At 44.3% G+C, this 23615-nt stretch overlaps 3 protein-coding genes across 3 annotated transcripts; all 3 read left to right on the top strand.

Moving 5' to 3' along the window:
* The first annotated feature begins 3697 nt into the window (after positions 1 to 3697).
* Positions 3698 to 6291, top strand: LOC140373533 (fibrinogen silencer-binding protein). The gene is made up of 2 exons (XM_072460075.1): positions 3698 to 4895; positions 5082 to 6291. Exons 1-2 carry the CDS (start codon positions 4081 to 4083, stop codon positions 5626 to 5628), a joined length of 1362 nt encoding a protein of 453 aa, XP_072316176.1. The 5' UTR covers positions 3698 to 4080; the 3' UTR covers positions 5629 to 6291.
* A 148-nt stretch (positions 6292 to 6439) lies between these two features.
* Positions 6440 to 15326, top strand: rad54b (RAD54 homolog B). The gene is made up of 13 exons (XM_072460077.1): positions 6440 to 6605; positions 7299 to 7589; positions 8221 to 8383; positions 9048 to 9273; positions 9814 to 9900; positions 9980 to 10100; positions 10199 to 10338; positions 11202 to 11492; positions 12223 to 12386; positions 12460 to 12721; positions 13554 to 13620; positions 13699 to 13896; positions 15072 to 15326. The coding sequence occupies exons 1-13, from the start codon at positions 6491 to 6493 to the stop codon at positions 15290 to 15292; spliced, it is 2346 nt and encodes a 781-aa protein (XP_072316178.1). The 5' UTR covers positions 6440 to 6490; the 3' UTR covers positions 15293 to 15326.
* A 5168-nt stretch (positions 15327 to 20494) lies between these two features.
* Positions 20495 to 22471, top strand: gem (GTP binding protein overexpressed in skeletal muscle). Its single transcript, XM_072460076.1, has 4 exons — positions 20495 to 20952; positions 21034 to 21110; positions 21213 to 21417; positions 21649 to 22471. Exons 1-4 carry the CDS (start codon positions 20598 to 20600, stop codon positions 21930 to 21932), a joined length of 921 nt encoding a protein of 306 aa, XP_072316177.1. The 5' UTR covers positions 20495 to 20597; the 3' UTR covers positions 21933 to 22471.
* Positions 22472 to 23615: the final 1144 nt, after the last annotated feature.

Raw genomic sequence — 23615 nt, 5'->3', positions numbered from 1 at the left:
TGTTTAGTCCTGACTCTGGCACCAGAAGGAGGTCGGTCCATGTTTAGTCCTGACTCTGGCACCAGCAGGAGGCCGGCACCAGCAGGAGGCCGGTCCATGTTTAGTCCTGACTCTGGCACCAGCAGGAGGCCGGTCCATTTTCAGTTCTGACTCTAGTACCAGCAGGAGGCCGGTCCATGTTTAGTCCTGACTCTGGTACCAGCAGGAGGCCGGTCCATGTTTAGTCTTGACTCTGGCACCAGCAGGCGGCTGATCCATGTTTAGTCCTGACTCTGGCACCAGCAGGAGGTCGGTCCATGTTTAGTCCTGACTCTGACACCAGCAGGAGGCCGGCACCAGCAGGAGGCCGGTCCATGTTTAGTCCTGACTCTGGCACCAGCAGGAGGCCGGTCCATGTTTAGTCCTGACTCTGGTGCCAGCAGGAGGACGGTCCATGTTTAGTCCTGACTGGCACCAGCAGGAGGCCGGTCCATGTTTAGTCCCGACTCTGGCACCAGCAGGAGGTCGGTCCATGTTTAGTCCTGACTCTGGCACCAGCAGGAGGCCGGTCCATGTTTAGTACTGACTCTGGCACCAGCAGGAGGCCGGTCCATATTTAGTCCTGACTCTGGAACCAGCAGGAGGCTGCTCCATGTTTAGTCCTGACTCTGTTACCAGCAGGAGGCCGGTCCATGTTGAGTCCTGACTCTGGCACCAGCAGGAGGCCGGTCCATATTTAGTCCTGACTCTGGCACCAGCATGAAGCCGGTCCATGTTTAGTCCTGACTCTGGTACCAGCAGGAGGCCAGTACATGTTTAGACCTGACTCTGGCCGGTCCATGTTTAGTCCTGACTCTGGCACCAGCAGGAAGCCGGTCCATGTTTAGTCCTGACTCTGGGCACCAGCAGGAGGTCGGTCCATGTTTAGTTCTAACTCTGGCACCAGCAGGAGGCCGGTCCATGTTTAGTCCTGACTCTGGCACCAGCAAGAGGCCGATCCATGTTTAGTTCTGACTCTAGGCACCAGCAGGAGGCCGGTCCATGTTTAGTACTGACTCTGGCACCAGCAGGAGGCCGGTCCATGTTTAGTCCTGACTCTGGCACCAGCAAGAGGCTGATCCATGTTTAGTTCTGACTCTGGCACCAGCAGGAGGCCAGTCCATGTGTAGTCCTGACTCTGGCAACAGCAGGAGGCCGGTCCATGTTTAGTCCTGACTCTGGCACCAGCAGGAGGCCGGTCCATGCTTAGTCCTGACTCTGGCACTTGCAGGAGGTCGGTCCATATTTAGTCCTGACTCTGGCACCAGCAGGAGGCCGGTCCATGTTTAGTCCTGACTCTGGCACCAGCAGGAGGCCGGTCCATGTTTAGTCCTGACTCTGGCACCAGCAGGAGGCCGGTCCATGTTTAGTCCTGACTCTGGCACCAGCAGGAGGCCTGTCCATGTTTAGTCCTGACTCTGGCACCAGCAGGAGGTCGGTCCATGTTTAGTTCTGACTCTGGCACTTGCAGGAGGTCAGTCCATGTTTAGTTCTGACTCTGGCACCAGCAGGAGGCCGGTCCATGTTTAGTCCTGACTCTGGCACCAGCAGGAGGTCGGTCCATGTTTAGTCCTGACTCTGGCACCAGCAGGAGGCCGGTCCATGTTTAGTTCTGACTCTGGCACCAGCAGGAGGCCGGTCCATGTTTAGTCCTGACTCTGGCACCAGCAGGAGGCCAGTCCATGTTTAGTCCTGACTCTGGCACCAGCACGAGGCCGGTCCATGTTTAGTCCTGACTCTGGGCACCAGCAGGAGGCCGGTCCATGTTTAGTCCTGACTCTGGACACCAGCAGGAGGCCGGTCCATGTTTAGTCCTGACTCTGGCACCAGCAGGAGGCCGGTCCACGTTTAGTCCTGACTCTGGCACCAGCAGGAGTCCGGTCCATGTTTAGTCCTGACTCTGGACACCAGCAGGAGGCCGGTCCATGTTTAGTCCTGACTCTGGCACCAGCAGGAGGCCGGTCCATGTTTACTCCTGACTGTGGCACCAGCAGGAGGCCGGTCCATGTTTAGTCCTGACTCTGGCACCAGCAGGAGGCTGGTCCATGTTTAGTCCTGACTGTGGCACCAGCAGGAGACCGGTCCATGTTTAGTCCTGACTGTGGCACCAGCAGGAGGCCGGTCCATGTTTAGTCCTGACTCTGGGCACCAGCAGGAGGCCGGTCCATGTTTAGTCCTGACTCTGGCACCAGCAGGAGGCTGGTCCATGTTTAGTCATGACTCTGGGCACCAGCAGGAGGCTGGTCCATGTTTAGTCCTGACTCTGGGCACCAGCAGGAGGCCGGTCCATGTTTAGTCCTGACTCTGGGCACCAGCAGGAGGCCGGTCCATGTTTAGTCCTGACTCTGGGCACCAGCAGGAGGCTGGTCCATGTTTAGTCCTGACTCTGGGCACCAGCAGGAGGCTGGTCCATGTTTAGTCCTGACTCTGGCACCAGCAGGAGGCCAGTTCATGTTTAGTCCTGACTCTGGCACCAGCAGGAGGCCAGTTCATGTTTAGTCCTGTCTCTGGGCACCAGCAGGAGGCCGGTCCCTGAGGTCCATTAAAATGAGTAACAGAAAATGTCCCATTGTTCAGTCACATTTCCTCACACTTTCTCCTTCCACATTAATATGACTAATGTTGACGTTACATAAATAAAGCCTTCAAACAAACAACCTTTGATTTACAACATGGACCCGCAGCATTTGTTCACTTGAATGTTTGGCTTCTTCAAAAACATGTGGCATTCAGCTTTAATAACATTGGATTTTAATAACGTTGCAAACTGAAGTATGGTGTGTGTGGTTTTCATTGGAGCTATGTTTGTTTTAAAAAGATAATACCAAAAGCAAATAGAACTCCGGCTACAAAACGCCACTTACAATCGGGGCTATAAGAGTTTTATTGCTCGATTGGCCGTCATGGAGGGACTCGCCCGTTCATTTCTTTGGCTTTAGCGTGTCTTTAGTTGTGGGGGAGGGCACACCCCTGGAGAGCAGCAGCCTAATCCTGGAGATTTGATTTGGAGACAGACCACCACGTGCTCACAAATCGTGCTCACAAATGTCTCCCTCGTGTTTGTCTTACAGCCTGAGAAAAAAGGAGTAAAAATAAGAATCTGTGATAGAAACTACTGTCACACATAATCAATACTAGGATTCTTTCTTGCTCCGAGGACCGTTATTCAGAAGGGGCTGTTGAATCTCACCAAACCCCCTCTGTTTTGGTCTTTTTAGGGTCACGCTTATTATTGCTTCATAACTCATGTCTTTGATGGCGTCGGCGGGTTTTGCTTCACTGATTTAAATGTCAGTGTTTCAGACGGTGCAGTCCAGTCCAGAGCGGTCGTCTTGTGCCTATAATAAGACGACAGAGGGATGTTAAACCCGGCTGGTTTATGCAAATGAGCCGCGTCGCAGATTAGGACTAAGCCCGGGATCAGCGCGCTGCCGCTCCCTTCAGCAACTAGTGCCTCCATTTCTGTTCTTTATCAAACACCGACCTCGCGGCGCGTGCTGTTTATCCCCCTCGGACTCGCAGGTTCACATCACGTACAGATGACGCTGTGCAGATGCGGGGTTTATTTAGATAAACTGTCCGTGGCCAGAGCGCTCCGGTCTACTGCGCATGCGCACCCCCCTCAATCCCTCCCCCCGCGAGTTAAGCCAGCACTATTTCTAAACCCTGCAAGTTTGAGCGAAAAATGGGTGCTTCTTCAAAGGGAACGTGTGGTGACGGATCATGGCCGTTTGTGCTCGTGATTCAGACACCACAGACGTCCTCGTGCAGTGTTCCACGCACATTGTGGCCATTTCTCTGCTTTAGTCTGCTCTGTGCCTGGTTTGGGGTTTACAGAGACCCAGCTGTAACTAGGTCGGGCTGGGCTTAAGCGGCTTAGCTACGTCAGTCTAAGCTGGGAGGAATTCATCCAAAGCCTTTCCCGATAGGCGGGGGCCTAAAACGAGGCTGGCCTAGTTAAGCCTGATTCTTATTGTGTGCAGCACAGTCTGTCTTTGTTGTGAAACCTAGCTGAGAGGAAACACAGAGTAGTGGCTCTGTCATAGACCTGAGGAATAGGTAATGTTTGATTCAGGGAAAGAGAAGAAAAATTACAGATGTGTGGGAGTTAGTCCCAGCTTTAAGATGGACCAGGAGAAGGCAGCAGCAGAGCTCCCTGGAGGGAAGGCTCTGGGCAGTGCTGGCTTCTGTCTTGACCAGGAGAGGGCTGCAGCAGTGGCAGAGAACATGGGAGGCAAGAGTCTGAACAGTTTAGGTGTAGGCCAGGAGAGAGTGAGAACAGACCACTCTGATGGGAGCAGCATGAGCAGTATGGGCTTTGTGGACCACGAGAGACTAGTGCAAGACCATGCGGATGGGAATGGAACTATGGAGTTTGGGTTACTGAAAGGTGACAGTTTTAGGCCGGACTTAGTCTGCGTGAGTCCGCTCTACAAAAAGATGATGACCAATAAGATGGCAACGAGCATGATTGGCTCCAACTCCATGTTCCTGTCCAGCATGGTCGGCAAGGCTCGCTCTTCAAACTTCACTCTTTCGGAGAAGCTGGACCTGTTGCAGCTGGTGCGGCCTCACATCCGCATCTTGGAGGAGCACACCAACAAACACGCTGTGATTGTGGACAAGAACAAGTGTTGGGAAGCTGTGGCGGAGCAGTACAACACTTTGGGAGGTGACCGGCCCCATCGCACCGCTCAGGGCCTCAGGACCCTCTACAAGAGACTGAAGGAGACTGCTAAGCAGGAAGTGATGCTGCGGAGACACGCCCAGCCCGAGTACAGATCTAACATCTCTGAACCCACGCGGAGAATCATGGAGATGATCCCTCACCTGTTCCACCACGTGCCCTTCATCGACAAGGAGCCCGCCCTCTACAGGTACAGCTCCCCATTTAAACCCTGGTTATGTTTAACAGAGTACAACTACTTTATAAGATGCATGAGGAGCAGTAAAAGATGGAGAAAGACTTAACTGTATAACAATAGTTACAATGTAAACAAATAGAGTTATGGCCCATGTGTCTACAGTGAACTCACTAAAGACTTTTTCCCCCCCATTTTCAGATTAATGATAAACAAACATGGCGTTCCCATCGAACATCCCGCCAGCAGTTCTTCTTTGGCTGGACTCCAGGATTTCTCAGATGTCCAAAATCTGTCCCAAGACCAGGTCCACTCGGAGTCCGACAGTGAAGCTAGGCCCACCTCAGACGACCCTGCCCCGATGATGCGCCCCGGACTGGAGCAGGAGGCGGGCGAGGAGGATGAAGGGGAGCAGGAGCTGAGCAGTAACCAGGACTACGACGCCTCGCTTTCCCCCGACTCTGTGAACATGCCCATGCCCGTCTCCCCGGTGGGCATCCGACACGACCTTTACCCCAACAACATGTACCCCCAGCACGAGGTGGAGAGGTTCCAGTCCCTGCAGCTTTCCCGGGAGGAACAGGAGCTGGTGCTGTCCAATCACAGGAAGGTTGCCCTCTACCTACAAGAAAAGAGGGAAGCACTGAAGAGGAAACAGGAACTTGAGGAGGAACTAATACGAGCCAAAATCACAGTAGAGATGCTCAGAGCAGAGCGGCTGAGGCAAGGACTGTCGCTCCCGCAATAACGCGCTGTCCAGTGTGAACGCCGAGGCTTTTATCACGGGCCTTGAGGAAATCATAGTCGTGCCTCCATGATTTATTGTGTTACAGTGGATCGTGATCATGTAGCCAAGGCCGGCCGATGTGACACTTAAGAGCTTAAGTTCAAAGCCAAATTAGGAAACGCACTATACAACAACAAAATAATAAGCTGGGTTTAAATGAGCTGTCATTTCATTGTTTTGACCGTCTGTTTAACTGTAGATTGACATCGTCTTATTCTATGAGTAGCATCAAATCTTGTTACGACCAGTGTTATTTGTCGTCTCTGGGATTGTTCAGTGTTCAGCCAATCTCTGCCTGTTGTTTTGAGGTTTGTCAGACATAAAAAAGGCTTGTTGTCATGTAGCTAAACATAGGGGGAAATCAGATTCTGCCGTTACAGTTTGCCGTCATTATTGAAAGCCTTAACGTGGTAAATAAATAAGAAACGTATGTCTGTCCAGTGTTTTAGTCGAGGCGCTTAAGTATTACGGCTAAACGTAAATTAAATGATTGTTCATGTTTTTATTATGTAAATGTATATTGTACTATATGTGCTGTAATCTTTTGTAAATGTGTCGTTCTCTTTGTTAAATGGTCCATCCATACAATCGCTTTTCATTAAAGTCAAATTTAATTTTGTAAAATGGTTGTGTGTTATTTTAATGATTGTGTTATTGCAGCAGTCTTTCTGTCTTGTCTTGTCAGTGAGCTTTACACACCGGTCCAACAGTGACCTCTGCTGGCATTGAAGGTGAACGCTTTATTTTGACAGATGAGCCGCACACGTCTGCTGCGGACGCGGGCCCTGTGTGCGCACAGGACGGGGTGCGCTACTTCACTGTCATGTGGTGCAAAGCCAGTAAGAAGAAACACAAGCGCTGGGAAGGAGACGCGGTCCTTGTGGCGAGAGGAAGGACTGCAACCCTGAAGGACATGGAGGGCAAAGATATAGGAAAGGGTAAGGCTAAACACACTTATATTCTCCACAAGAGCTGGATTATATTTACAATTACTCCTGCGCTTTTGTGGCTGACGTTTTATTTATTTATTTGATTAAAGTAGTTTTGGATGATGCTTAAAGTTGAACCCGAACGACACCATTTATATGTCTGTTTAATAGGGCTGCAACAAAATGTATTTAGTAGTCAACTAATCGGTGATATTTTTATTTAAACAATTCAAACAATTATTTATTGAGAATTGTGAGACTTTTTAATTGCATCATCAACCAAATAAAGGTTGAAATATGGTGATTTAAAGCTTCTGGATCGAAAACATTTATAACATGAGAAAAAATTGAATAAGATAATTCTGGTTTGGTTAAATAATGCCCCTTTCTTTGTTACAAAAGGGGTTTTCGTATGTGTTTTAGTGTCTGTTTTGTCCCAAGATTTTTTTTGTCGACTTTCTGATGAATTGCCACAACATTTGAAACAAGTCTGACACAAACGAAAAATATTGTCCAACCCTTTAGTTCTGTATCACATAATGGAAGTTGACTATTTAATCCCAGCGCCGACCCTTGCATACTGATATTGTGTCCTTGGGCAAGACATTCGACCCACCTTTCCGATGTATTTGATTGACTGACGCCGTGATTGTTTGGCGAAGGGGAGAGCCCATGGTGTCATTAACATTTCTTTATGTTTAGGCAGCGGCTACAAGGTGTCGGAGCTGGCCACTTTGTCTGAGGGTCAGACTCTGATGATTGGTGGGAAGGAGGTGGAGGTGATGGGAGTCATTTCTGTAGAGGACTTTGCTCGCGGACGCTGTTTTCAGGACGTTCCAGTGGAAAAAGAGGAGCCCAGACCAGCTGCTCCTGCTGCTCCTGCTCGTGCTTTTGCTTCTAAACCCTTCGCTCCCCCAAATCGAGCCGGACACGTGCCGCCGAAAGCAGAGGAGGAACAGATCTGCAAACCTCGGCATGACCCTCTAGCTCCTGGTACACTACAGTTCAGAAAATAGTTTATATACTTACAGTGCCCAAACTGTGGTACGTGGGGCCCTCTGCAGCTAGAGGATTTGTTTTATTTAGAGACTTTTAATGTTTTTGTCGTCCTTTGGGAGAAATCAGTATAAGAACTCATTTTAGACCTAGTTTAGTCTAATTTTGGACCATGTTTAGCCCTAATTTAAGCCTCCTAATTGTCCAGGTTCAGATCTTGTGCTACCCGTAAAGCCAAATAGTGAATTGCGTCGTACTCGGTGCAAATACTTTGAGAACCTAGACTTTTTGAACTTCTTTCTATTTTGAAATGGAGATCCACTGATCCAGCTTTTTCAGTTCCGATACAAACATCAATACTTTGGTTTAAGTGTCTGTCGATTTCCAATGATAATCCAATACCAATGCAGAGGCTGAAAATAGCATTTTATTTTATTTCAAGTACAACTTACCGCATTGGTCAATTAATCTCAAAGGCCCAGTGAGTAAATAAATATGAAATACTGATTGTGAAAACTACGCAAATAGGGATATTCTGAATTCAGCAAATTTTATGTCGATGTCAAATCTTCACAATGTCTTTATCGTGTGTATGAATTTGCATATTTTCTCATTCCACTCATGCTAGGAGCCCTGGTGATGCCTCGACCGTCTCCCAACCATCAGTGGTCCAATAACAAGTCCGGTCTTCCACTTGTGGACGTTGTAGTCGACCCGCACCTCACCACACACCTCCGGCCACACCAGAGAGACGGCGTTTTGTTTCTGTACGAGTGCGTGATGGGTTTGAGGTACTTTCTGTTGTCGTCTACAGCTGTAACAATATCCACAGTTAGGTTTTACAATGACAAATACTTATCGGAATATTATTATTATTATTATTATTATATTTGTGATATTGTGGGAAGGTTCACTTGAGGTGCGCAGATGATCGGAAAACAGATCATAATGTGAATGTTCTTTTAGAAGATTGTTTCTTTCAGCAAAAGGTGTTGAAAACAAAATTGTGGAAGAAATATTTTGTAAACTTTCAAATAAGGTTATAAATTCTGCCCTGTTTTTGGGTAGTTTTACTGATACTTAAACCTTTATACATTTAAAGACATGTTTTAACACTTTTCTGTTGGATTGACATCATAATGTGCGATTATTTTTATCCAAATACTAATAAATATAATTTAGTTTATTTCAATATTACCTATTCGCACTCTTAGAATCTTACTGCAAACAATGTTATCATATTTTTAAAAGAAGAAAAAAACAATATTCAATACAAACTGACAGTAATTTAATTTTCCCGTTTAGCACATATTTCATACGCTGTAAAAGTTGAGCAGTATTTTGAGACTTTTGTGGCATTGTAATCCTGCTTTGTTCCCATTATAACTCTTTTTTTTTTTTTTTGTGTGTGACTTAAATCATTCGTATTGTTCGGTTTGCCTCGTGCGCCTTCAGAGCCGTTGGCTGCTTTGGTGCGATTCTGGCAGACGAGATGGGTTTGGGGAAGACGCTCCAGAGTGTGGCTCTCACCTGGACGTTACTGAAGCAAGGCCCGTACGGGGGAAAGGCCATGGCGAGGCGCGTCCTGGTGGTCACGCCCGGCAGCCTCGTGCAGAACTGGGGAGCGGAGTTCAACAAGTGGTTGGGCCGCGAGAGGATCAATGTGTTCACTGTGGATCAGGTCAGGAGACTCTAAAAAGAGCACAGTAACCAACGCATCCAAACACAAGTTATGGTGGATCTTCAAACCTGGTTGACAAGTTATTAAAACTCAGCTACAGAATATTTAAGATTGCTAAAAAAAACAACCCACACATTTCATCCCAGTTTTGCCATTTTTAGGTTTATAACTTGACTTCCTGACAGTGAATTTTCACATCACACTAGGAAATGTCATAAATGTTACCTAGCAACCATGTTTTACACTGGGCCAAACTTTCTTCCTTGGAAAATTGTAACAGTCTCCCATCAATATGTTTTGAACGTCATTTTCAACATGTTGTTCAACTTTTCTTCACAAACTCACACTTTATTGGTGTAAAACTATAATTTATATAACCTTTATATTTACAACAGGTATCATCCCACAAAGTCACGTACTCTAACACAGTCGGCCTGAAAAGACGGAGCTGAAAATGCTACTTTTACAATGCTGTATATCTCTTTCATTTGTCTGTTTAAACTATTGTAAAGTATTAATGGATGCCTCTTAAACATACAGGACCACCGCATAGAGCACTTTTTGGCCTCTCCTCTGCACAGTGTTCTGGTGATCAGTTATGAAATGCTGCTGCGATGTCTGGAGCAGGTATCTCACACACTCGACACAGCTATTGTCTCACGAAACACATTTTACACATCGATAATTGTCTTTTCCTCTTTCGTAGGTCCAGAAAGTTGAATTCGGGCTCATAATCTGTGACGAGGGCCACAGGTTAAAGAACAGCGCCATCAAAACCTCCTCCGCTCTGAGCAGTTTAAGTTGCCATCGCAGAGTCATACTCACAGGTGCAATTAACTACGAAGAAAAGCTATTGTTTTCATCTACATTTTCAGACTCTGTTGATTTGTTAGTTTTCTTATGTATGTAATCTTGTTTTAAAAAGGTACCCCGGTACAAAACGACCTTCAGGAGTTCTACGCCATCATAGATTTTGTTAATCCAGGGATCCTTGGGTCCTCTACTGCGTATAGAAAAGTGTATGAAGAGCCTATACTTCGCTCGAGACAGCCCTCAAGCTCAAAGGTATTGACCAAAATATATATTTCGATCTCTTTTGGGAGTATCCGATAACGATATTCAGGCAATATTAAGTCAATCCAACAGAAATGTGATAAAACATGCCTTACATTTTTTTTTTTATGAGATTTAATTACCAGATAAATGTGAAATGTCTTTAAGATTAATCACAAAAGTGCAGAAATCACCTTATACCCTTATTTGAAAGTTGTAGCATTTTTTTATTTCTTTTTACAATAAATGATGTACTCAATATTAGAATTTCCCTGTGCAAAACAACATTCACAATATTATCCACATTTTGATGTATTGCCCACCTCTGTATACAGTACATGCACAAAAGTATATATAGCCTAGAAAGGTGCTGCATTTTGTTTTCTCTTTTAGATAATCTTAGTTTTTATAGAATCTTTTGCTTTTAATTGAAATACTGGCCTTGTAAATACCCAATTTTGTTCTCCTCAGTTTGTCCCATACATTTCTGTCAAGGCTACAGCTGATCCTTTATCATTCTGAATAAAATGTCACTTAGTCCTTCTATTTAATCTTCAAGCAATTCTTTTTTGGATTACATTATACTAGTACATTATATATGCCTAACCGTCCCACTTGTGTATATAGGAAGCAGACTACTTAGTGTTAGTAAAACAAATATTGTCTTAACTTAATTAAAAGGGAAATTTAAATTAGGTGACGTGTCATAGTCCTGTAAAAACAATGTTTTTTTTTATTATGATTTTCTTTTTTTTTTGATTGCGTGCACACTTAATTGCTATGCAAGCTGTATAGTGTATTCAAATCCGTTCATAACCAGTGAGTTAATCCGCTCTGCGACAACAACAAAGCTCTGCCTCTCGTCTCTCTCACAGGAGGAAAGCGTTTTGGGCGACGAGCGAGCGGCCGAACTGTCGCGTCTGACCGGCACGTTCATCTTAAGACGGACGCAGGAGATCATCAACCGCTACCTGCCCCCTCGCCTCGACTGGACCCTGTTCTGCCGCCCGTCGCCGCTGCAGCGCGAGTCGTACGGACATCTCCTGTGCCACCGGGTCTTCAGATCGTGCATCGTGGACAGCGCGCAAACTCACACGCACCTGGCCTGCATCACGGCGCTGAAGAAGCTCTGCAATCATCCGGGGCTACTTTACGACACGGTCAAGGTATAGTTTCTGACATCTAAATAAAGCTGATTCCGGTCATTATTTGTGAGGGATTTCTTCCACGAACTTCTCTTATTCATCTTATGGCTTAACGTTCTTTCACCTGACAACAATCATGTCTTTTGGGTTGAATAATGACACCACTTTCTGAAGCGGTTGCGTACGCTGACAGAGAAGATGATGAACTTCATGCCAGTGTTTGTTTCACGTGTTCAGGGACCGTAATTACAAAGATATTAACCATAAGCCGAGTCAGCAATATATGTTTATATAGTTGCTATTGACATGTCATTTTTTTCTCCAGATATTCCTAAGACTGCGAGTAAACGACAGATAAAAATAAATTAATAATAAACCTGTAACTGTCCGTAGAGTTTGTTATGTGGGGATAAAAAGATTACATTCACAGGAAATACCGTCTGAAGCCGCAGTACTTGGCCTATCCACATAAAAGCACGGCTGTCTGCACAAATTAAACAAAATCCCACATATTAAATCAAGTTCCACATATTTTTAAACTCCAGCGCCGTTATTCAATCACCCAAGCTCGATTGTTGTCAACTGAAAGTACTTCAAGTTTGTAGATAGTGGTTTTTCTGTTGGATAATTCATTCAAAAACGGCATCCCTCCCTGACCTCCTTTTTTTCCTATTTTGACATGATCCAATTTTATTCCATCAAATTTGAAACCCAATCTACTGTTTATAACCTTCTGGGGTTTTTTTTGCAGCAAAAGACACAAAACGAGTCTTTGGAAAATTCTATATACGAGGGATTGGCGGAGCTGTTCTCTGAATCTTACGCATCAGCAGGACTAAACGTCTCTGATTCTGGGAAACTACAAGTTCTTGCAGACCTCTTGGCAGCCGTCCGACAGATCAGCCCTTCAGACAGGCGAGTACACGACGACTCTTCCTTCAGTCACGTGTTTCCTATTTCTTAAATGTAACTGTCGCGTTGTCTTTAGGGTGGTTGTGGTGTCTAACTACACACAGACCCTCGACATGCTTGAGAAGCTGTGCGCGTCCATGAGCTACACGTTCTGCCGCCTCGATGGGCAGACCCCGACCAATCAGAGGCAGCGTTTGGTGGACAGCTTTAACAGCCCTTACTCCCAGAACTTCCTGTTCCTCTTGAGCTCCAAAGCGGGCGGCGTCGGGCTCAACCTGATCGGCGCCTCTCACCTGGTGCTCTACGACATCGACTGGAACCCGGCCAATGACATTCAGGTGATGCTGATGCTGTACTGTCCCGTTGTTTGTCCACTAGATGGTGCTACGTGCGCGTATGTTCAGTTTGTGCTTTGGGCTTGAAAGAAGATGGGACTGGCTCTAATTATTGGCTCTGTGCTTGGGGATTGATCAGTTCCAGTATCGGTGATATCGGAAGGGCTTCCTAGACATCAGCTCGTGTCCAGTTTGGGAAATTGAGCGATATTTGGCACAGATATGTTTTCTAAGATGCCCCAAACTGTGTGTGCCCATGTGTCATTCCCAGTGCATCTGCTGTGTCTTTTCATACAGTAAAACGGGAATAGAAGAGAAATTCTGCACACACAAAAAAATATCGCTCTACACAATTGCGCCATAAATTACTTTACAGCCCAGATAAATATTTTTTTTACAAAAGTGAAAAGTTAAGTTATTAACTTGACTATCTATGACTTGATATCAGCAAATATCAGTTATCGGCAACATCAGCAAGACAAACGTTTATATTGTATCGGCTCAAACGATCTGTATCGCACCATCCCTAATGGTCAAGGCAGCTCTTAATATACACAATAAGCATTCATAAATAAAAGTGTATGCAGACACTAGACAGCACAGTGATGAGGGCTGATGGGCGCGGCCTGCGATCGAACTGCTGACCTTCAGACCTCACTGATACCAGAATTTGACCTGAATCCAACTAATCACCCGCTGTTGTGTTTCTAATTTGACTAGTGACACAATTACTTAGACCAACCGTTTTGGCAAGTCAGAAAATTATGTACTAAGATGTCCCTACATGCACGTAAACATCAAACCATCATCAAACCCTGTGTTATCTTGCGTTCAGGCCATGGCTCGAGTTTGGAGAGATGGACAGAGGAAGACCGTTCACATCTACCGGCTCCTAACGGCAGGTTCGATGGTCACAGCACTCTTAACACTACAACGTTCATATCGACACTTGCTCACGTCCCACTGCCCTTCGTTCCTAGGAACCATAGAGGAGCGCATCTTTCAGAGGCAGGTCTCCAAACAGGGGCTTTCGGGGACCGTGGTGGACCTGGGGAAAAGGGCGGAGCACACCAGTTTCTCCACCAGTGAGCTGCGGGATCTGTTCAGTTTGGTTGACAGCTCGTGTCTGACTCACGATCTGCTCAACTGCACGTGCGTCATGGATGGGGCGGTGAACGGTAAGTTGTTAAAGGCCCCATTATATGCATTTTTAGGCTGTTTGACTGCATTGTACACCTCAAAATTCGTAAATGTTACACAGTATGGCATTAAACTTATCGCATTCAATTATAGATGTTTTATTGTTGTTCATATAACTTGAAAAACATGTATTACGCTTGGTTTGAGCGGACTCTCCTCTCCACAGACCAGACCTGTAACTACTTGGCCTGGTTGCGCCCTCTGCTTGTCTCTATCGACATTTAAAGCTAGATTATAGAACGTTTTAGGCAAAGACTTAACATCTCCACAGTGAGAGGGGGAGATTTTGCGTCTGTTTTGAGAATGTATTTCCACAAGAGAGCTTCAGGGGGAGCTCTACCGCCAGCTAGTTCTGCTTTAAAAACACGGAGGAGCTACATCTTTTACGATGTCGGTAGAGTAGCGGGGGGTGCGTGATTTGGAGGTGGACTTAAAGGTGCACTATGTGACTTTTCCAATAGGCGAAAGGGAAAAGAATGCCGGACTGCGAAACATTTCAGGAAAAGCAATCAAATCTGCAGAGGTGCGCCGTACTCTGTTACATCTATTTGAGTAACTTATAATGAACAAATACTTCTTGATGTAGTGTTTGGACTGCCTACTTTTACTCCTACATGTGTAATAGTTAGTTTGGGTTACTCTTCTCACTGTGAGCAAGTCTATAAGTGACAAACCTTTATATTGACATTATTAAATAATTTGAACATTTGTGTTTGTTGCATCGCTCCCTCAGATATTATTTTATTATTATTATTATTTTCAAATGTTTGTGGTGTATCTTTTTGTTACTTTGAGTTGAATAGTTGTTTCCCAAAATACCGTACTTTATTGGTCTCACTTCAGTCATTTTGTCGGCTACTACTTTGTACTTTTATTTGAGTAATATTATTTTTGTTACTCTTACTCTTGTGTCCATCTTTCTGGTTACCAGAAAAAGTAAAAGAGTACACCTTTTATTAGCAGGAATACTAAAACGTAACAAAACTCTACATTTGATTCAGTTGAGGATTTGACAATGCAACACTCTTGTATGATAAAAAGCGATAAGAAAAGTGTTCCGTTATAACTGAGGCCTTTTTACTTTCTCCCACGCTATTACGGCTCTTAACCTCCGGGTGAGTCACCGCTTATGCTCGTGGTTGTGCTTTTACAGCCGCTGAAGTGGAGGACGAGGCGCTGGCGGAGCGGCCCTGTCAGCTCGGCCGCAGAGGAGAGCGAGCGTCAGCGGCGCAGAAGAGCCTCAGCATGTCCGAGCTCATGCGGTGGAGACATTATTCAGGTGACGCGCGCTCTTTCTCTGACCCGTACCTGGACCTGGCACGAGCCCACATCACCTTCGCCTTTCAGAGCACCCTTTCGCACGAGGCACAGTGAACGCGGCGCAGGGACAGGGCTGAAAACAAGACTTGTCACGTTTTCCAGTGTCCTCTTTGGATAACATGTCATTAAACACACACAAAGCCAGTGTTTGTTTGTTTCATGAGTATATGATGTGTTGTGTGCAAGTTCTACCGTAAGTCATCTATTAAAGGTTTACAGATTTTATAATATGATGATTATATACTCCCAGAAGACAGTTTTTCATATTGTTTTTTCATAAGAAATATTGCTATTATTTATGTGTATGGATTCATGTATCTATTAAAACCTTTTATATAAGTAAAAACCCACTGAGATTGAAACCCCTTTTTCATGGGTGACCTGAAATCTTATATATTTACTGCTTTTACCCTGATTCATTCAAGTCAGTCCTCAAAATGTTGCATAAAACCCATGGATATCGAGCGTTTATTTCATTACTGCTGTTTTTATTGTTCAAAAATACACTGAAAATATTCCAGGCAAAACAGTAACGTCTCCATAGTGACCACCCCCAAAAGTTCCATTGTGTATCTTTAATTTTAGTTTGTTTGTTTTTGACAGTTTCAGCACGATGCCATCCAAACGAATGAAGGGCCTTTCGTCAGGGCGGAGTCAATCCTAATTTGTTTTTGTCACAGTTTGACTCATAGATTTTACTAATGATTTGGCAGATGCAGTTTGGTGGTTTAGCACAAAGCTGCTGCGTGGGAGTTACGTACTTCTCTGTATTGGCCGGTTCAGCCCGACAGATCCAGATCATGTGGATTTAGAGCAAACAGACAATGTCTTTTACAGCATTATTATTTATTTGATAATCTACAATCTGTGTTATGTTGTGCTGCTTTGTTGTAAAAGGAAAAAATGGGTTTCTGGGTTGTTCTAGATCTAGATAGATACATAGATATATACTTTATTGATAAATTGACAAAGGAAATTCAAGTGCAAAACCTTTTTTACTGCACTTCTCAGTCGCTGGTGCCTCAAGCAGTTTGGCACTTAAAAAAAATACAATTTAAAGAAGGTTTCTCTGAGTGGACTGAGCCAACCAGAAAACGTGGCCTTTCCCCAGATGAGGGGTAAACATGTAAACATGAGGGTGTTCTGGTTCTCTAATGATCAGAAAGCAGAATGTGCCTCACATGAGTCTCGTTCGGGTTGTCAGTTCCTACGACTAAAACCCGTTGGAAATGAACCATTGCGTCCTCTGATCTAAATGGTCATTATCTAAAGTCCAGCACCTACACCAATCATGAATCAGTGCAGCCTCTGCAGCTCAGTGAGGGAACTCACATGAGCCATGGCCTTGCACCAAGGAGAATGTGATATATATATCCAGGTTAAAACCCTGATGACCCTAGTTGTATTTCCTTAAACCATTAAGAGTCCAGGTTTCATACCCCACCTCTATTAAACAAAACAAAAAAATATTTTTCATTGAAAACGAACTAATCCTGGTATCCCTCTGTTTCAGGAGATGAAAATGCAATACTGTTGCCATAGCAATTGACAATTCAAAACAAAATATTTGGGTTATATTTGGGTTTGAATGACAAAAGTCTTACATTTGGCATCCATTACAGGAAGGAAGCCCATGAATAGGGCCAATCAAACCTATATAAAGTTCATAACTTTCACCAAATGAAAAGAACATTTATGAGTCAGCTTCTGCGACGGCATGGAAACCGTCACCAAGCAACTTAGTGCAGCTCCTGAGAGTCTGAGTGCGTCTACATTCAGCTTGCTTTTCAAGGTTGACATTGAGCGAAACTCTTTTGTTTTGGACACGTGTTGCGCGCACAAGCCTCACTCGTCCAAACGTGATATTGATTTGTATCTCGGTGCTCGTCTGGCTCTGAGACAAATGTTTGTTTTGTTTGTCTGACCCATATTTAAACACGTCATGATGTTAGATGAAGACCTATTTTACTCTGCGGGTCAGTCACTCATTTTGAAAGACATCTCCAAACAGATTTTCCAAACAGGTTTAAGGTTATGATTTTCTTAGTTTTGATGAAGCGTTATTGTTAATATTTTGTAGAGTTGATCAGACGTAATGCCCCGCCTGATCCGGGAATCAAAGCAAGGATTTTCTGGCTGAAATTTGAATGTTTGTGCCAGTTTATTTCATGTGGTAGACCCAGTTACTTATTACATGTTAATATGAACCTTAAAGCGGGTCCAAACATCTGCATTTTGACAGTGAAAGGGCAGATTCTTTACTTCCCTCCATCTCAACTTTGATTTTTTGGCACAGTTTACTATGACATCACATGGGCAAGGTTGTTGTAGAGCACAGTTTGTACACAAGTCATTCAAAGTGCTTTACAGGAATGCATTAAAATCACAATACTAACAAATAAAAATAAAACACCTGTAATCATAAAATGTACTTTTTAGAGAAGAGAGCTGTTTGACATTTGGGTGATGAGGCATGATTCTCGCGGTGAGAAAATGAAGGACTTTCTGTGCTTAAGGGAAGGAGAGGTTAAGCTTGTTTTGATGAAAAGCCTGAATGACGGACTGAAGCTTTAAACCGTCGGATTCTTGAAAACATGCAGAAAAAAAATGTGAACATAAAAGATTGAGAGAGAAAAGCCGGGGTCCGCCTCCTCACGTTTCACTCACCAGTCTCACGTTAACGGCCAACGATGCAATGCTTTTACTAACATTGTCCTCATTAATGTTATGATCTAGGACTTTACAAAAATAAGAAGAATTGCATTGATCTAGTCACAGTCAGACAATTTCCCAGTTTCACAGGGTCAGGAGGACAGCAGGGATTTTTAAATCTAATTAATCTTGTTCTGTTCTGTAAAAGACCACCCGAGCTGTATCTTCCTGAATCATGTCTATAAAGTCATATAGTCTATAAAAGTCATTTCTTCTTTACGGTTGAGACGTGCACAGTATATGGTGTGTTCACTCATTACTCACATTCAATTGACTTAACTTGAACATCAATCTGTAAATAAACCTGGACTAGACCAGAATTCAGCCAGGACTAGAACTGAACACAAACTATTATCTCAGTAAAAATATTTAGATCATATTTTATGCATCAGAAATGTGCTCAAATGAAGTTGTTTCTATCTCTTTTTGAGTTGTTATTGATCATAATCAACAATCCATGTTGAGGCTGAACACTGCCCCAGAGAATTTTAACATTTGAGAAGCAGACGGTTTCATACATAACATAAAATACCATTGAACTTGTTGTTTGTAGATTTGATTGTGAGCTCTATCCTGAAACAAGTGGATTTATTTCAGTTTCAGGTACCACTTTATAATAACTACACCTTAATTTGCCTTAACAAACATGAACTAAGACTTTATTAAGCATGAGTAACTACTTAATTAATGTTAGAGTTAGGAATTAGGGTTGGAGTGATTCTTAAACCTGAATCATTCTTAATAAACTATTTGTTCACTATGAATGAAGTCCATGCTTTTACTAAGGCAGGATTAAGTGTAGTTATTATAAAGTGCTACTCAGTTAAGTTTGCTGTTAAAATATCAGTTCTGTGCTCTCTGCAATGTTAGCTTTTGTGAATGCTGAAAAAAGATGCTCAAAAAGAGGTCACGTCTACAGTCGGTGGCCATTCCATCGCTGTGTCCTGTCTCTGGTCCGGATCCAGCTCTTAACAAGGATTTAATGTCCCGTCATCCGTCAGGCAGATCAGAGCTCTAATACAGAGCAGCCGGTCCACAGACGAGGCTCGTGTGACGTCCCGTACACACAGCAAGCACCGAAAAACAACAGAAACGGCAGCTTAATCTGCCTCGCAGTCATACAATGCACTTTCACTAATGGACATCTCCTGTTCGCAATGTTCTGTGGACGTTTGCGTAAGCATTTGTGACAATATCAAGTGGGCCATCTGCTGTTTATGCTTTTGTTTCACAATCCAGTGTTTTCCTGCGTTTTTTCTATTGACTTACAACATGTCCAAGTCATTATTTTACGATTTGATCATAGTAAACCCCAATATTCATCTAAAACAGCTCAGGAATAGATTGACTTCCCGTGCGAAACTGAGAAGCCTCGTCTCTTTGTAGTGACATTTCACAGTGACGAGCAGCAGATTTACAAGTTTACATGTATGAAGAATGGCTACTGAACATCTTTGGACCCGGTTTGTATGATGCAAAGTTAATTTTCCCCAAGCAATCACAGTAAAGTATAGGGATAAGTGGAAAAACTCCAGTGTCAAACCTCAAATGAAGGACTAGACATGATTACTCAAGACATTCATACACAAATCAATCAAAATACAAGTTTGTGTGAACTGAAGAGGAGGGAACAGTGTTATTGCTCATTAGTCAGCTCTTTTCATTTCAAACATTATATTTCAGTAATGAATCGTACAACGTTGAACAAGATAAAGAAAACGATGCTGAAAAAGCATTGGGCCTACTTTTTTATAACAAATGCTTTCTGAAGAGTGAAATGATTAAATCTCCTGGCACTAGCATCATTCCCAGCGCGCGCGGGGGACGAGTTTGGCCGTGTCCGAACGTTTGATCTGGTCAATATTAAACTAGGTTATCATGCTGTGACCACACCTTCATCCAGTTTATTGCTCTGTCTCTTTATCTGCAATCAGCCTATAAATCTGGGTGTGGTAACAATGGATTACTAGGCAACATTGTCACTCACCAGACACCACACTCATCAAGGACAATATTGAAAGAGCATGTTAATTACATACTTCAAAACTGCACACATCACCAATTGTCATTCTAGTATGTTCACTGAAACTCTTTGTGTATTTCAGTGTGTTTATTTTGTTCACAGTATCTCCCTGTGGCCTAATGGCCTCATGTATTCCCCTGAGTTGTGTGTCTCCTGAGGGTGAAGTCATGACTGTATATGTTACCCCCTGATCTCATGGCAGCAGCAGCAGCAGCAGCAGCAGCAGTACTTCTCCTCCACATTAATAATCTCTGGAGCGCACATATAATCCCGCGGTGGTCCACTTGAAGCGTGATGATGACCCCGCCCCTCGCGCGCGCCTCCTCCGCCTATAAAGTGCTGGGTCCCGCTCTCAGTCACTTGTTGCTCTGTTGAGATGGAGATTACGGCACAGATGGCCCCAGCGCACAGTCACCCAGCAAATGTCTTTTTTCTGATGTGTGAATTAAAGCTGGTTTTAAACCCGGAGTGCGCGCGATCGCCTTAGGAAAGTCTCTTTTTGCGCTGCGTTTGGCGTAAGTTTACGTCGAGTTAAAAGAGTGAGCGACGACGTCTTTCTAAACTCCGAATAAGCGAAGTCACATCGGTTTTTGTGTTCGAGCCCCGCGTGCAGTCCAGGGCGTCATGTTGTCCAGCATGCGCCGCCACAGCCTCCGCCTGCACTCCGAGCTGCACCGCTGGAGCATCTGTGACCCGGGCAGTCAGCGGCTCTCGGACGGCCTGCCCGCCCGCGCGCCCGCCTGCATCTCCCGCTCCAAGTCCTGCAGCGGCTCCGCGGGAGACTCGGACGGCTGCCGGGGAAGCTGGTCCTCCTCGGACTCGGTCATTTCGTCGGACTCGGTGGGAGAGTCGCCGCCTCCGCCCTGCGCGTACCGCGTGGTGCTGCTCGGGGCCAGCGGCGTGGGGAAGACCGCGTTCTGCAGCATCTTCGCGGGAGCCGCGGACAGCATGGACAGCGACGAGTGCGAGCTGTGCGGAGGTGAGTGATCTCTGTGGACACATCTGCATTTACACACACCGCTCTACTGTCTGTGTACTTACTCTGTATCTCACCTTTTAGATGAAGTGTGTGAAAAGGAGGTGGAAGTGGATGGAGAGACTGCAACAGTTACTCTGGTTGATACATGGGACTCTGAGGTGAGAAGATTGCTGTAGATCTAACGGCCTAATTGGGTCTACACCTCTTTTTGCACAACAGGGTCATCACTCTCATATATTTGTTTTGTCTCTGTTTTGCAGATGGGTGATGACGGTGTCCAGGACTGTCCCATGCAGTCAGGCGATGCCTACCTGCTCCTTTACTCCATCACTGACCGAGCATCCTTCCTCAGGGCGTCAGAGTTGCGGATCACCCTTCGTCAGTTACGCCCTGCAGAGCAGACGCCCATCATTCTAGTTGGGAACAAGTGTGACCTGGTCCGCCGCAGAGAGGTTTCATCCAACGGTAAGTTTTCTATCACTGTTTAATGTCCAGACCTGGGGGGACCACCTGAAAAGTAGCCAAAGAGTTTTAATTTGGTGTCTAATATCTGTTACTGGCTCAAGTACAGCACACTATAAATGATGGCCTTTTAATTCAAGTGTTATATCCTTACGTTGGTTGGGCGAGGGTGGAGCAGGTGGTCTCCTGTGGACCTCTGCAGCTCAGGTGTGTAAACGTTCTCTTCTGTTTCAGAGGGCCGTGCCTGTGCTGCTGTGTTCGACTGTAAGTTCATCGAGACGTCAGCAGCAATGCAGCACAACGTCTGGGATGCTTTTCATGGCATCGTGCGACAGCTGCGTCTGCGCCGAGACTCAAAGGAAGCGAACAAACGGCGCCACTATGTGAAGCGAAGCTCACGGAGGGAGAGTCTGCCCCTCAAAGCCAAGCGCTTCATCGACAAAGTGGTGGCAAAGAACAACCCCAGTGTCGCCATTTGGCTCAAGTCCAAATCCTGCCATGACCTCTCGGTGCTGTAGGTGTCCTGCTCATTACTGCTCTTCATCAGACAGGTGGAATTAGCCTGATCTGGACACTTGAATGGACAGTGAGATGCAGTTCAGTGTTTAAACAGTCCCTCAGAGGACTCGCCTTTTACTGTGAAAGGCTCAGAGCACATTCACGTGTGAGTTCTGGCCACACAGACGCCGGGAGCACAGCGTGTGATCGGAGAGTTGAACCCTGGACCTTTTTAGCTGTGAGGCAGAAGTGCTAACTCACTATGCCACCAGAATGAATGACTCACAGGCCCAATGAACTTTATTGCACTGGTCTGTGCTGTTCAAACCAATAACTGTTTTTTGTCTTTTTCCTGTCACCGTCAGTATCAAAGAGTCGTCCTCCTACTGTGACTTTTTATTTGAACTAAATATTGTTATAGCTGCCAAAAAGATTGAGCTATAGATTCAAATTTTGTAAACATATTTTTTGTAAAGTTTATGTCAAGTATATATACAAAGGATTTCTGTGTATTTTCTTATCTGTAAATTCAGTGATGCGAAATAAAAAAAGATGGTGAAGAAAATGTCTGTAACATTGTCACATATCACACAGTGAGTCACAGTGAGTGGAACTGGTCTATTCAAATAGATGAAAAAACATACAATGAAGCAATGTCAGTCAACGTTTGAGCACAGCAAGTTATTTTAGTTGTTCAAATAAGGCCATGTTCTAAGAAAGAAAATGTACAATAGTAATTATAAAGGATAAAGAATATGAAATCCTCTTATAATATCACATCCTTGGTGTTTACTATTGGCCAAAGCAAAGAGAGTACTCGTGATATCTCTATAATCTGCACATACAAACTGCACATACAAGAGCAATTCACACAAGAACAAAGTTATGTGTACTAATAATCCGCACTATTGTATAAAAAAGCCAGATGGAACTCACAATTCACTTTCAAAACTCCAGCTGAATTTCTCTGCCTTCTCCTTTCTGCTGTTGTCTATATAAACTTCATATTTTTTATATATTTTAGTAAAATAATGAGTGGAATTGGAAAAAATTGCAAAAATTCTAAAGTTTAAAATAATTTTCATTCAGTATTTTTATGTATTTTTATTTATTACATGGCTGAATTGTTTACCAGGATAATGCTCTATTTAAATTAGATAAAACAAACAAACTGATCAGGAGCAAACAAGTGTATAAATCTTGAAATCTTCACCAAAATTAGACTTATCTACACACAAACGACCACAGAGTCTATTCGATAAACCAATATTTGCCTTTGTACTTTTCGTTCACAGTTCACAGCCTCTGTCACCAAAATATGTCGTCATGGTATACATGTTTAGAAAAAAAGTACTTAAAAGTGATGGAGCTAGTAACTGCAATCGAATTACTCATTTTTAGATTACTGTGATATTATAAGTAATCTGACAAGAGTAATTCCTCACTTTTACTGCCCAAAACGATTTCTCAAGTAAATGTTGCAAACATATATTTGTTATAAATAGCCACAAGTCAAATATTAGCCTGCCATGACTCAGGTCTGGCAAAGACACAATTTCCCGGACAATGATTCAGGAGGTGACATTAAATGAGCAACGTCATGAACCTCTTCTAATGCGACTAAGGATTGGGGCATCGTGAACCCATCTCAGGCTCCGTAATCGCTGCAAAGTTGGTGAAGACCTTTGATTTGAGAGCAGTTG

Source organism: Eucyclogobius newberryi, unplaced genomic scaffold (assembly GCF_026437365.1).
Source record: "Eucyclogobius newberryi isolate DKJ021-1_F unplaced genomic scaffold, fEucNew1.0.hap1 SCAF_3, whole genome shotgun sequence".
Taxonomy (NCBI): Eukaryota; Metazoa; Chordata; class Actinopteri; order Gobiiformes; family Gobiidae; genus Eucyclogobius; species Eucyclogobius newberryi.
Note: the sequence above shows the minus strand (reverse complement) of the source record. Positions and strands in the feature narration are given on the sequence as shown.